General features: G+C 39.8%; 1 protein-coding gene across 1 annotated transcript in view; it reads right to left on the bottom strand.

Annotated features, from left to right (window-relative positions):
* Positions 1 to 14,112, bottom strand: part of mnd1 (meiotic nuclear divisions 1 homolog (S. cerevisiae)) — a 25,118-nt gene extending 11,006 nt beyond the window's left edge. Inside the window, exons 1-6 of the mRNA XM_050045463.1 lie at positions 13,943 to 14,112; positions 13,066 to 13,131; positions 11,892 to 11,949; positions 9,564 to 9,712; positions 7,266 to 7,340; positions 7,016 to 7,130 (exon numbers count right to left, since the gene is read on the bottom strand). Coding sequence (XP_049901420.1) covers positions 7,016 to 7,130; positions 7,266 to 7,340; positions 9,564 to 9,712; positions 11,892 to 11,949; positions 13,066 to 13,131; positions 13,943 to 13,945 — 466 coding nt within the window. The 5' untranslated portion in view covers positions 13,946 to 14,112. The remainder of the gene's footprint in view (positions 1 to 7,015; positions 7,131 to 7,265; positions 7,341 to 9,563; positions 9,713 to 11,891; positions 11,950 to 13,065; positions 13,132 to 13,942) is intronic.
* Between the last annotated feature and the right edge of the window lie 106 nt (positions 14,113 to 14,218).

Below are 14,218 nucleotides of genomic sequence, written 5' to 3'. Positions count from 1 at the left end.
GGTGGATAAACAGGAAACAGCTGATAGCAGGAATGAGCAGCTAGTAGCAAGAGGGAAACGCAAACCTGACAGACACTGTAAAGATGAGCAACTGCGGAGACAAAGAATTGCGCGCCCTCCTTGCCCTCACAAATGAAGAGGCCATTAACCGTCAAATGACGGGAACAGTGAAGAACGGGCCGACTTACGAGAGAATCGCCGAAAGGACTGACCAGCCACGGCTTCCCTCGGAGTACGTCACTGTTTACGTCACATGCTGAGCTACACGTTTTGTTACCTGCACAAAAAGGCACATTCTGTATAAACAAAAGTAGGCAAGCGGCATTTTGCTGCACTCCCCAAATTTGTTTTTATACTGCCAATGCTGAAAAAAGACTGATTGGGCTTTCCTGCAAATTTGCACAATTCCTGTTTAAAAAGGTCGATAGAGACAGACAACCATTCACACTCACATTCACACCTACAGACAATTTAGAGTCACCAATTAACCTGCATGTCTTCGGACTGTGGGAGGAAGCTGGAGTACCCGGAGAAAACTAACAAATCGAGGTACCTATGAAAAACAACCTTGCTTTCAAATTTGTGGCAAACTGTGCAATACAAAGCTGGAGTTTTACCCACATCCTCTGACGCCACCCGACAAAACTCCTGTTTCCAGTATAACTGAAATGCTAGCTTGCGCTTTAGCTTATAGATTTTCTCCCGAGCACCTAATTGGTACTGCGCACGTGAAACTCTCAACATGGATGAGAAGGAAGCGAGGCGGCTCATTACTCAGCTAATCATCAGCTATTTTTTATTTTTAAGGCAAGTGAGCTACTGGATTCACAAGCCCCAGCAATTGGGCAATCCTTATTGTTGAGCCCTGACACTGACCCCAATTCACAGGTGTATCCAAATTCGGTTTCAGCTGGATTTGCCAGAATGTTTGGTAATGTTTGGTATATACTGCCATACTTGGTTTATATGGGTGTGGCAGCCACTGTCAAACATGCTCAGGGCAGAAGACATCTCAAAGAAATTGAACACCTTATAATTAGAACATAATAAATAGAAGCGCAAGTCTGGTTTTATGTGAGCAGAGGTAAAGTTAAGGACGTAGGCCACTCTAAGGCTACCTCGTTTTTAATTTTTGAGTTAACATTTAGTATAAGCGGACGCAACTTTTAGAGAGTGTAACACAGTGTAGCACTTGAGTAATTTTGTTATGTATAACATTTAATGATAAGCCTTATTTATGATTCAAAATCTCTTTAATATTCTTAAAATTGGTTAAAATAAATGTGTAATAATGTTGTTGCAGCAGTGTCTCCACTAGTGGTGGAAGCAGTACTAAGATTCTTTAAAGTAGTAATGCCACACTTTAAATATACTCAATTTCAATTTAAAGTCCTGCATTTAAAATATCACTTAAGTAAAAGTAAATTGGTATAATTGGCAAACTGTACTTTATCAGAGACCACTAATGGTGAAACTGCTCAATTTGTTTTAATGGAGCTCTCTGAACCAACAACCATCACATCTGCATGAACAGGTCTGAACCCATTCTGCCAGTTCAGTCCAATCCCTCAGCAGTAGACATAACATAATGTAATAACACTCTGTGCATAGGTGCACTCAGCTCTCAGAGCACAACTGGAGGTTCACTGAGGTGAGATGGTTATCTGTATCTGTATCTTAGCTGCGTGCATGAGGTGGGGTTACAGAAAGAAGAAAATAATACCTGTAGGCAAGTGGAGACAGTGATGGACGTGACAAAGCACAGAGGATAAAAGAAAGCTTCTCCTTTCTCTGTCTCATTAACCCACAGGTTTATCTGTTTGATCTGGGTGCATTTATGATCTGTGGGACATTATATACCTTTAACTATTGTACACAAGTTGAAACAGAACATACTGTATATAAAGATAGTCTTACAGAAAGACTGAAATGTTTCCACAGCCTCAAGTTACAGTGGAGACAGATGCTACTTACTGGGTCGGAAATAAAGATAACCATCTAGTATCTCTGTCACATTTGCAAACAAGATCATACGACCAGTATGGCTTAACGTGTTATACTTAATTGTATTCTTCTTAGATGCTTTCTTTGCTCCGATAGCTGTAAAGGGAAAAAGAAAAAGTAAAGAAAAAAAGAAAAAGCAGAGAGGTTTGGACTGGGACTCCGACAGCTGTTGCAGTGATTTAGTTTGGCAGTGACTTTATCACAGGCACCAGAGGCTGAGTTTCTGCAGAGGGTCTAACAACGTGCTCATGAAGTTATTTCTCTGGGACCCAAATAAAAACATTAAAGTTGAAACAGACAACTTTTAAACTATTCCCCCCCCCTAGTGTTTCCAAGTGGTATTATTGTTGGCGCCGCTGTCACAAAGACAACCAGATCACTTTCAGTTTTCCTGAGAGCCTAGCAAAGGAGCTCTTTTTCTTTTGCCAGGTAGCGTTTCCACAGCGAAGCTAAGTTCACACTACACGACTTTCAACAATTTTTGTTTGCTGCTCTTTTCTGTTGGTGCCTAGTAATTGGCAGTCTTGAAGTTGTTGTGGTTTGTGACTGACGTGACTGACCAGCAACAGGGCATCACACACTACAATATTGTTCATCCAGAGGAATCCCCGATGAGTATGGCATGTGATGCGTGGGCTGAACCACAACCCGGGGTCATATGGTTGCTTACTAGAAAATATCAAAGTCAGAAAGTGGCAAAGCAGCCTTCCAAGTTCTGTAAGTTAGGGGAGATAACTTACAGAGTAATTAGGTACAATAGCCCACCTCCCCTCTCTCCCTCTCAAACACACACACCTTGGAAAGCACGATAGCACTACTTGTCTCTGTCTTCAATCTGTGTCTTCCACTCTCAATCTAATTAGTTGCCCAGCAAAGTCCCCGACAAGTCCAAATATTTAGCATGCTAGATATCAACGCAGTATCTGCAATGCATCTGTGAGCCTCTGGGCTTGCGTCCTGGAACAGCTTGTGCATAGCACAAAACCGCCGATTTGCAAGAGCCGAGCCAGTGCTGGTTTACCTTTGATCTGAGGCTTTTGATCTGGGAGGCTTCAAAAAATTTTGGCAAATGGAAACTAGAGCTACAGTCAAAAGTAGCGGCTAAAGTAGTGTGAAGTAGGCACTACTTTGGTTGTAACTGGGACCGTTACTGATAGCTACTGGGGAAAACGAAAGCGCTATCCCCCTTCTGTGGTTGAGCAATGGCTGACGCACTTCCAATAAATAAATCGAGCCTTCATCTTTCTGGGACATTATACCTGGTGGCAAACAGAATTACATGCTGAAAAGAGAGAGAGAAAAGAAAAAAAAAAAAAATTACATGCTGAAAGTGAGGCTTATGAGGAACCACCCTAAATGCCGATGATGTCATTATTTTATAGCTATTACATTGTGCAGTCAACATTTACTTTATAATTATAAGTTAAAAGCAAAAAACATGTCTTTGTCCATTTCGAAACACGACAGCATTTTGGATTTTAGCTGGTTTTGGCACCAAGCTAATACAAACTTTTGTTTTGTATTTTAACAAATATAATATATAGTGTAGAGAATATTTAGCTGGTAAACTGTTGTGATCTAAATTCACTTTTTATTTACACTTAAATCCAAATTAAGAACATTTGTTGCTAAATTCCAAGATAAATTTGGAAATGATTATGAAGACATACTGTGTTAAATGCAGTCAATGCACTGGACACTCAACCTGAACAATAAGTCCAGCTGCCTTCAGCATAATAGAAGACTACGACCTAAATGAGTCTTCATGAGTGAATGTAATCACATTAATTGTAAAATTGCTGTAACATTAATCTTAACTTGTTACACCTGAGCCACAAAATTTAACTTAATTTTAATTCAATTCAAAAATCTGATTTGGTATACAGGCAGATGAGTCAGGAATTTGCGTGCATGTGATTGTCATTGTCAGTAGGCGAGACAATAGTCGTGTCATGTTAGAATGAAAAATAACTGCAGATTTGTGTGCAGACTAAATGCACGCTTGGTCTAACATTGGGAGGTGCAGGTAAACATACCAGATGCTTTTATGACACTTCACATGTCATGTATACATAAAGGAACACACCTCTTTATCGCAGGTCAGCGGTAACATGAACTCAAGGCAGTGTAGGATTGTTGTAATACCACTAATAGCTGTGTGCATTGTGTGGACATACTGTAGAAGAGGTGTGTCAATAGGTTGTACTCAGTGGCCTTGGCTTCGTCTTTTTAAAAGCTTTTAACTCCAAACTCTCTGAGCTGAGAGCAGGGGTTACACAATTCATTTACCGTAATAAAACCGACGTGCAAGACCACACCAGAAACACACCTACTTCAGCAGGAAGATTCACACTGTTCACATGTAAGGTCATACATTAGCATGAAACCACTTTGTGGTTCAAGCCGATAATTTAAAACTGACATAAGAGTGCATCTCAAGTGACCACTTGTGATCAGTTTTCACTTCCTTGTTTGCGTTTGAATTTAAATGTGAGAAACTGTGACTCTGCTGCTTAACAGACAAAATACATGTTTCTACTCAGCAGTGCGATGGCACACTCCTGTGACCACAACATGCACCACAAAGTCATCACCCAACATGTGTGACATGGGCAAACTAACTGTAGTTCACTGTGTTGAATAGAATTTGCTTTTGTATGTCCACACGTCATGTGAATATGATTATGTGTGTCACTGGTTACCACTGAACCAAGCTAAAGCAACTGAAACCCGACATCTCTTAAGTGCATTTGAAGCACACCTTATTTGGAGGTGTCTGAATGTCCAGGCTGACGTTCAGTGAAACGTGTGAGGAGGAAATTTGAGGGTGTAAAGCGTGCACTTCCTGCTTATGTTTTTTCTGTAGCACAGTGAGTGGGTGATTTTGATCGGTGGCCAAGTTCATTGCAGCAAAGATTTTTTAAGGTTTTTCCTGATATCATTTCTATTAATATGGTGTATTGTGTTTTGTATGTTGTTGTTATTATGGTGGTGAGATGTATTTGTTATTATGTACTATTGTGTTTGGTGTGGACCCCAGAAAAGATAGCAACTGCTTTAAATACGACTAATGAGGATCCTAATTAATACAATGAAATGTACCTACAGTATGTCTGTGCTGGATGACTGCTGAACACAAAAATGTTAATGTCTGCCAACTGTACCAAGTTCTCATGTTTATCACTCCTATATTTGACAATCAGCAGGAGAGTACACCAACATAATCCAGCTCCACAATTCTGTTTAGGGCTGCTTCAATAATTGCAGTATTACAATAGCGTGCTACTGACAAGCCAACCACAGGGAAGGGCAAACAACCACCACTACTGCTATGTTCAAGTTTTTTAGGAGCACTGCACATTTACAGTATGACAAAAATGCCAGCAGCGTGACAAGGCACTAAGCATCTATTCTGCACTGAACGCTGCATCGGTTTAGCTTTTCCACCGCAGACAATACTCTTAAATGTATGATGGGTTATTGTCACAGCTCCGTCCAGCACTCACTGTATGAGAAACCACTGAAGTCTCCTGTCCACTAAAAACTTTCGGTATAGTACCTTGCCAACCAAAAGTAACCCCTTCGGACATGTACCTAGACCCTCGATCAGTTTAGCGTTTCAACCACAGACAGTACTCTAAAATGTGGGAGGGGTTGTTGTCATTCACTGCTCTGTCCACAGTTACTGCGTTTTCTCTACACCTGTGATAGAGGGGATTGTCTGCACCTCATTTGCTGCCCACAGAACGGGGTTACACGGCAACATTTTTGGAACAAAAAAAAGACCAGACTGGAGGGAGTCTCTCTCAATGGGATATTTAACACTAGCAAGTTTGGGCACTGAATCTTTCTTAGGCAAGAGCAGGGGTTTCGTGTTGTTAGAGCGCACCAGAACGATGCTCTGACACGCTTGTAATACTGCAAGTGAGGATTACAATACATGCAGTTCACATAATCCAGTCGAAATTCAGGTATATTTTTAACACTTGAAGTTCAACTTATTACTAAAAGTGTGTGTCATCCAAAAGAGACATTGAAACAAATGGAAAGGTCAAAGTTGTCAAATTGGAATTTAAGGTGTGTTGATGGGTTCACCTCAACTTATTTATTGAGATTATATGTAAACGCTCCACCTTTAAAGTTGCCGTCAGTCATCCCAGTGAATCAAATAATTTTTTTCTCCGTCTACAGCTGCTGCTAGAGGCAATCAGCAGACTGCAGTGTTCACAGCTCCACCTTCAGTAATTAATCTGTGTGCTAGGTACCCCAACAGAGGGGGGAACACAAATGGGGAAAGTAAGGAACGTTTCCATTGGTACCATCCACAACTTTTCACAACTGAAACGGAAAAAATGCGTACCGAACCGAACTGTACAGTACTGCTTGGTCGAAAGAGGGCTTAATTCATGGTAGTTTAAGTCATGGAGAAGCTCCAAAGGGCTTTGTTTTTTGGATGTAGCCCAACTCTACTCTGCCTTGACGAGCCACCTGATGTCTCCATCTTTTTCTTTGTTCGGTCTTTTTTTTCTCTTTTGAGCAAAAACCACTCAAAGCTTGCAGCCACAGTAGCTAACCACAACCTTACTGTCAGGTGATTCTATCAACTGTCAAAACCTCACACAAAACACATGTTACAGAACACACACATTGTCAATCCAGCAGCAACAACTGATTAAACTTTGTTAGATAAGGAAAAGACAAATCAACGTAAAATTTTGTGCTATATAACATAATCCAATAGAGTAGCAACAAGCATCACCTTTTTGAAGATTGTTGCAAAATATTGACTGTAATTTAACCTTTTTCAGCTTCATACAACACGAACAACAGCTGAAAAATGATCACCACCCCTCTGACTTAGTCTCAACAGAGGGAATTTATGTTTTATATGGTTGTATTACATTTTACGAGGGCTAGATTTCTTTGGTCAGTGATCGTAGCTGACTCGACTGATGCTAAAGCTTAAAACTGACTTTGTGAAGGAAAACAGTCATGTTGCATCTGTACTCACTCATCTCCTCGACGACCTCTGGGTCACATTCTCTGTACTTCTCCAACTCGGCCTGCAGCTGAGTTCGCTCCTCTTTCAAAGCCTTCAACTCCGTCAGCAGAGCGCTTCTCTCCTTCTACACACAGACACGAGATTCTTACTATGAGATTTCTTTTATGAGTGGATACTTGTTTTTATTTTAATCACTTTATGTTGAAAAAATAGATACATGTTTCCGTACAAGGTGGGAAGCATATAAAAATATTCTTACTGTATCTTGACGTCCTACTTTCGCCTTTTCAACCGCTTTCTCTACAGACACTTTCCGCTGCTTCGCCTCAGAAATCTTCAAAGAAAGACAGTCTTACATTAGTTTTTCCTGCACTCCACCATGAAATCAATACTGCTGTTCTTCACATAGATGTTTGAAATTGGACTGGTTAGCACATCGTCTTCCAGAGAGTAGACATCTTTTAGTAAAGCTATGTGTACACTTTGGGCAGAAATGTGTGTCACTACTGAATATGAATAATTTACATTCAAATTTTAATGATTCATACTCAGTTTTTTCACATATGTCTACCCATAATACACCTATTAAATCTGAAATGCTCATGACTGCTCACCAGCACATTAGAGGCCAATACTTTATTCACGTTAATAGCTAAAGACAGTTCTGTAAATGCTCAATAATAAACATGGCAAAAAGAGAGGAAGCTGGGTGTAAATTACACTCCAACTTCTTCATACGTACTTTATAGAGCCATAACAACAACACAACAACACATTTGCATTGCCGTGTTGATGGATAATATAATTTCAACCGTCACATTCCACTTTACGAGTCCACAGTTAATCTACTGATCATCTGCTGCGGCATGTAATTCATGCCTGTGTATTGCAATGCTTATGGTGTAAGCACTTGTCATTATTTGGTGGCAGATTGCTGCTCTACATCATTTAACTTCTGTCCCAGAAATCTGGTGGCCATCATTCTCTGAGGAGTCCCCACCCTCACACCATCTGTCTGCCATGCAACAGGAGAGGGAAGTGGGACGCAACAGACACTGAGAGATACAAAGACCAGCAGTGTTACTCTCCGTGATAACAGATCTCTCACAAACACCACCCAGTGCAACAAGGGAGTGGTATCAGTTCTAAAGTATAATAATAATAATAATAATAATGATAATAATTACTAATATTATAATTGTGTATATGTAAAATTTCTGTTTGTTTTGAATATCAAAAATATGAAATACAATCAGGGTGTCTGTAGGTATAAGACACTTAACTTTAATGCTGTTTGGGACCTTTTCCAGATATTTTTTTTTTATACCAAATTTAAGACTATTTTTTTGACAAATTATCTTTTTGCTTATTGAAGCATTGTAGGCAAGTATAATGTTAAGTATGTAGTCAGTGCAGAGGTAAAATTTTTGTAGGAATATGGTTATTCCAGTCAGTTAGGCTTATCTACATTTTGCCAACAGCTAAGTGCAAGTATAAAGGAGAAAGACAGTATCAGGTTCAGTGGTAGGTTTAAAGATTTGTAATATCAGAAATGTGAACTATAAAGCAGAAGAGCTTGACTCGTATTTAAAAAAAAGAAAAAAGAAATTAAATGATGTATAAGTTAATATTTTAAATTAAAATTAATATTTGTGGCAAGTAAGACCTCACAAGTTCAAATTTAAGACTAAACAAACTTTTAGCTCCTAATTTTTATGAAATTGAATTTAATACATTTTCAACCTTTTAAGGACCTGCACACAGCCTGAAAATGAAACAAAAACACTATAATGAAACAACCCATCTATAATTTAAGCACTATCACTTCCCATTTCTCTCTTTGCTCTCTATTACCAGAAGTGCTTTCTGGGCCATATGCTGCTGACCTCATTACTGTAAACTGCAGAGAGCAATGTCCTCTTAGAAAAGAAAAACACAACAACCTTTGAAAATGTGCTTGAGTCTTTCATCCCCTTTCATAAATTATACGTGTTTGTAATGGAAAACCTCTAAAGACATGCTGCACATCAGTCTCTGTGCTGCATAGAGCACAAAGTGCTGTATTCAATGTGTTATGTTTAGGGGCATCTACAACATTAAAGATATGAGGTCATTGTTTCAAGGCTGTCCACATTATAGACTACTAAATTAACGGACACTTCAGGGCAGCAATAATCAGCTGCCCCAAATATTGGCCACCGAATGGCAATGGTGACCTCATTGACCTGGACAATGAAACACTGGACTGGCTTGCCTCAACGAAGCTGAAGGTCTAAGGACATACGCCAGAAGAAGCAGCAGCGGAGGGCACTATCAGCAGACAGCCTGTCACTCAAAGTGTGCATCATTTTAAGCCTTAATAAAATGTAAACAGGTGACCTATATATGAATTCACCCCCCGTACAGTTGTCGTCAATTCTGAAATGATAATATGGAGGTCTATGGGGACTGACTTGCTTCTGGAGCCAGCCTCAAGTGGCCGTTCAAGGAACTGCAGTTTTTGGCAGTTTGTGTTGGCTTAATTTTTCCTCCTCTGAGGTTGCCGCTCGGTCCTCACCTGTTTTTGCAGCTCCTCCAGTTTGTGCTTGCGAGCGTGCAGAGCCTTGCTGGGAAAGGCCCAGTAGTAGTTGGATGTACCGACTCTTTCACAGTCCACCATGTTGTCATCCACCAGGCTCTGCAGCACGTCCTTCACAGTCATGGGAGCTTAAAGCAGGAGAGAGGGGAAAGAACACGTTAAAGATCCACAATCCTTCATGTTCTGTGTATTACACTGGCTTCCCAGCAGTTCATGCTATTTATGGATTACTGATTAAATTAGCAGAGGACTGATTTATAGTAGAGGTATCATTGTTACAAGCTTAAGAAGACTTAAGGCGACATAAAATGCATGTGATGATAGATACGATTTTGCATTCTAATCTGAGGATTTAAAAAGATACAAGTCAGCATCAGGTCTCGTTTTCTCTGTTGGCGAAGCGTACCACTCAAACATTCACACAACTTAACCCACACATCTGCAGCCTATCTGGTCGTTTTATGCTTATCTGAAAGAACATTGCATGAGAGGATGTAATCGAGCAGGAGTTCCATCTTGAACAGTATCAGCGGTGAAATGTGATACTCCCACACGTTTGCTAAGCCGGTCCACTGTGAAACTGAAAGAGCTTATCTGCTGTGTTAAGGGCTGAGCTGTGCTGAGTCCAGAGAGGATGTTGAACGGCAGCAAAAATAAAAACGAGGATTGGAAATGAAAGGCACTCTGGATGGATCAACCAAACTCTGTATGTGCAGGTCTGCAGAGCAGTCCTGTTTCTGCTCATGTACTCAAATAGCTTTTTGCTCCCTCTTAGCTCCAAACTATTCTGCCTTTTAATGGTTACCAGCGTGTTATAACCACTCTTTCTTCAGTGTAGCTGAGATCACTCCCTTGGCCCCTTTTCTCACAAGTTCTCCCTCTCTACAGGAAATTTGCCCATAATGCAGATCTCTTGTTGCCCCCTCCCCCCATCGCTCGGTAACTACATCATGCCCAAGTAAGGGGGACAAAAACATGTGCTTTTAATCACAGCAACATGATCCAGTTTCTCCAGATTAATGTTATGTCCACTTTAAAACAAAATCCCTCCCCACTTCACCCAAACATACACAACACAGCTTTGTTCCTCTGCAGCACTTAAAAATCCAAGTCTATATTTTTATAAATGTTCCCTGGATACTCATAATGTCAGGCTCCGTGTTGACACTGAGGGAATGTGTTTAATTTAAAAGCCAAACGCTTTTAACAGTTTTCTGCACTTTGAGATTGCTGCCATTGATAGGTCTGGTTTTACTTATACAGACTAAATACAGTTAAGATGGCAACAGCTAGTCCTGGTTGCCGTGGTCATGTTGAAAGTATGTCACCACAATGTTTTCAAAAATGCAAGAGGGTGCAGACATTGTTGTGACAGACTGTATAAACTGATGGGATTTTACTTTAAGATATAGAATGTTACTTTTGTGCATTAAAATGTCTAAAAACAACTTGACCAATGTAATATATTTTGTTGAGTCGTGCACTTACATTAACCAAAATGTTTCCAACAACGTTCAGACCCAGAAAACTCTATATTTTAATCAGGGACACAGTCCATGTCATTTAGTTGCCGTCACGTCACCTGTCGGTGGTGCAATATCCCTTTGCGCATCTGTTGTGGTTGTGGTTGACTATTTATCTAGTTTTAAGCCACATATTTACGACCTTTGAAATTGGTTATTTTTAACTATATGTTTTAACCAAATGAAGGATTTAAGTCATCGTCTATCTAGATCTTAAATTTTTTGAGAAACAAGCTGAGCAAAGTTGAGCCGCAGCTCGGACTCAGCCCCTGCCATGCCAAATTGCATCAGAGAAACACTTGTTTTTTTATGTAAAACTGCTTTATATAGTGTTTTTACTGTTTTAAATCATTGGGTCTGTTTGTTTTGGAGATGAGGGGACCTCTGTGGAGAATTCGGCTCTCCCTAATGTCTGGATCTTAAGTTATCAGAGAAAAAAGTTGAGGACACATTAGCAGGTGCTGGGCTAGCAGCCCTTCCACGAAGAGCCAAACAGCATCACACAAACGCCAATTTGTACCTTACAACTGTTTTATTCAGGGTTTTTACTGCTTTTCATTACCATGTCTGTTTGTTTTGGAGAGGAAGAGACCTCTGCAGATAATTCACCTCCTTGTAAAACCCTCCTGCAACCAGCAGGGGAAACACACAAAGAAACGACTGTACCATATTCTGTTAAACATGCAGCCAATCTGAACACTTGACCAGCTCGACACATGTGGACAGACCCTTCAAAATATTCAGTGTTAATATGTTTCTCTACTAAAACTCGATGGTTACTCACCTATGCCCTTTGTCTTAGGGGCGATCTTCTCAATGTCTTTCAGCTGAAACACATCTTTCTGCAAAGAGAATGAGAGAACATATTCAAGGAAAAGATTTTTGTGGTCATTGCATCATAGAAAAGGGAACTATTTAACATTTATCTCAGTCTGTCTCTGTATCTAGGTTTTTGGCGGCACTTAATTTGGGCTTTCTGGAAATGAAAAAAAAAAACCCTGACATATTTATGGATTTATAGTCATAATTGTTGTTTCAATATATACAGTAATATGACTGTCTTTCTAGTTGTTATTATCTGTAGGTTAGCTATTTAAGGCAGCCTAGAAAAATTTCAATTTCGTTCTTGGCCATTTTTTGGCTTTATTGTATATTACAGATGAACAGTGACAGGAAAGTGGTAAGAGAGAGGGGACGACATGCAGCGAAGAGCCCTGGGTAGGAAAAGCAAAGGACTTAGCCTTAGTACATGGGGCACATGTTCTATCAGGTGAGCTACTGAGGCCCCTAAAAATTACTTCTTCTGTAGTTTTATTTACCCTAACTTCTAAGCACTTTTAAAATTTGTTCTATTACTGGTATATTACTATTGACTAATAAAAATGATTTCCTTTGTAAGGACTTAAACTGTATAGTTTTTAATGTTTGGCTTCACAAAAATAATTTTACCATCTATGTCACCTCTCTGAATCCTCATGTTAACAGTGTCTGGTCTGACATTGTGGAGCCAGTTTCGTAATGAAATGTATTATTGTGTAATGATGACTGTATCTGTGTCTGTATCAAAGAAGGAGAAAACCACAAGACGCAGTGATGCACATCCTCCAACAACAACCTGTTACGTATTTGTTGCAGGTTTTAAAATTAAAACACACAACCTCCTCAGTGTCACTTCATTATCTGTAAAGGTCCATTTATGTTTTAATAGTTTGCAGGTCAGCTTTTGTCTCCTTCACAAAAACTTTGCAGCCTAAATCAAAATTAGCAATATTGAAACAATACCCTTCTTGAGTAAGGAAAATAAAACACATAACAATGCTTCTTAGTAAGTATGGTGTTTAGTTTTAAATCCAAGCAGCCACAGTGTAATGAAAACAACACAAAGGTAATATGGAGGCCTCCTATTATACTGATGTGGTTCCTACTTTATGCTGTTATGTGGCAATGAAAAAACTCACCGTTTCAAAGAAGATCTCCATCATGCGAGTTCTCTTCTCCTCCAGACTTAGTCCTTTCTTCTTTGACTGTAACATATAGTTTAATGTAACATAAGGCCTGGATAACTTCAATAACAGCAGCTAATATGCCACTAAGTTACACAGCAATAGAATATGGGTCAATAAACACTGTATGAGGGTTGATTTCCCACTATTTGGCATGCTGTCAGGAACAAAACATGAACACGTAACAATGCATACTCTACCATTTGCAACACCCTGAAATATGCATGTTTAATATAAGCTGTGGTAGCTCTTTATTGCACATCTTTAGTTTAACATCCATGTTGTTGTAATACAGCTTCCAGCCACTGCAGGCAGCGCTGAGCAAGTATGTACCCGGCGAAGAAGAAAACATAGTACGGCCAATAACATACTATGGCCAATCTTGCATTACATTGTACGTACGTCGTGTTTTTATTAGTCTACACCTCCTAACAAGGTCTGTTTCCCCCCTGATAGTCAACAGAGAAGTTCATCTTTCCTCTGATGTGTCAAAGTATTCATCTTTCCTCCTTTAAAGGACGTAATGAGCACTTAGGAGCTAACGTTACATAAATGGGTGGCACAGCAATACAGAAGTAAGACGTGACGTAAATACAAAGGTCCTGGATTAACGCTTACATTGACACAGTGGCACGTAAATTGGTAATGGCGTGCCAACTGTATAACTTTAAAAATATCGCATATTAATATAGGGACGTTACTGACAATTGGTAACTTAGCTAAAGCTAAAGTTAGCTAAGAGCTAGCTTGTTAATGCTAGCCTGCTCATTACCGTCGGTCGTCTCTGAAGCACTTTCCCATCAACTGCCGGTTAAGGTGAACATTTGCTTACCATTTTATTGCGTTGGCTGTACCAGCAACGTCCACTGACGATATGTTTTGCGTTGCAATAAGTTTTATAGCCCTGCTGTTATGTTTGCAATCCAAATAAGAAAGAAAACGCTAAGGTAGTAGATACTGAATTTCCCGCGGAAGACTGTGACGGGGGTTTTGCTGCCTTCAGAGCTCCTCGTAAACTCCAGTTTTCCGCCGTCCCCGTGCTGAATATGAGGATGTTGGTTGATAAAAAACTGTTGATGGTACTTGATGGTACGTGATAAGTTTGTTT

This window comes from Epinephelus moara, chromosome 5, assembly GCF_006386435.1.
Source record: "Epinephelus moara isolate mb chromosome 5, YSFRI_EMoa_1.0, whole genome shotgun sequence".
Taxonomy (NCBI): domain Eukaryota; kingdom Metazoa; phylum Chordata; class Actinopteri; order Perciformes; family Serranidae; genus Epinephelus; species Epinephelus moara.
The sequence above is the reverse complement of the archived record's forward strand: the minus strand, read 5'-3'. Positions and strand labels throughout refer to the sequence as shown.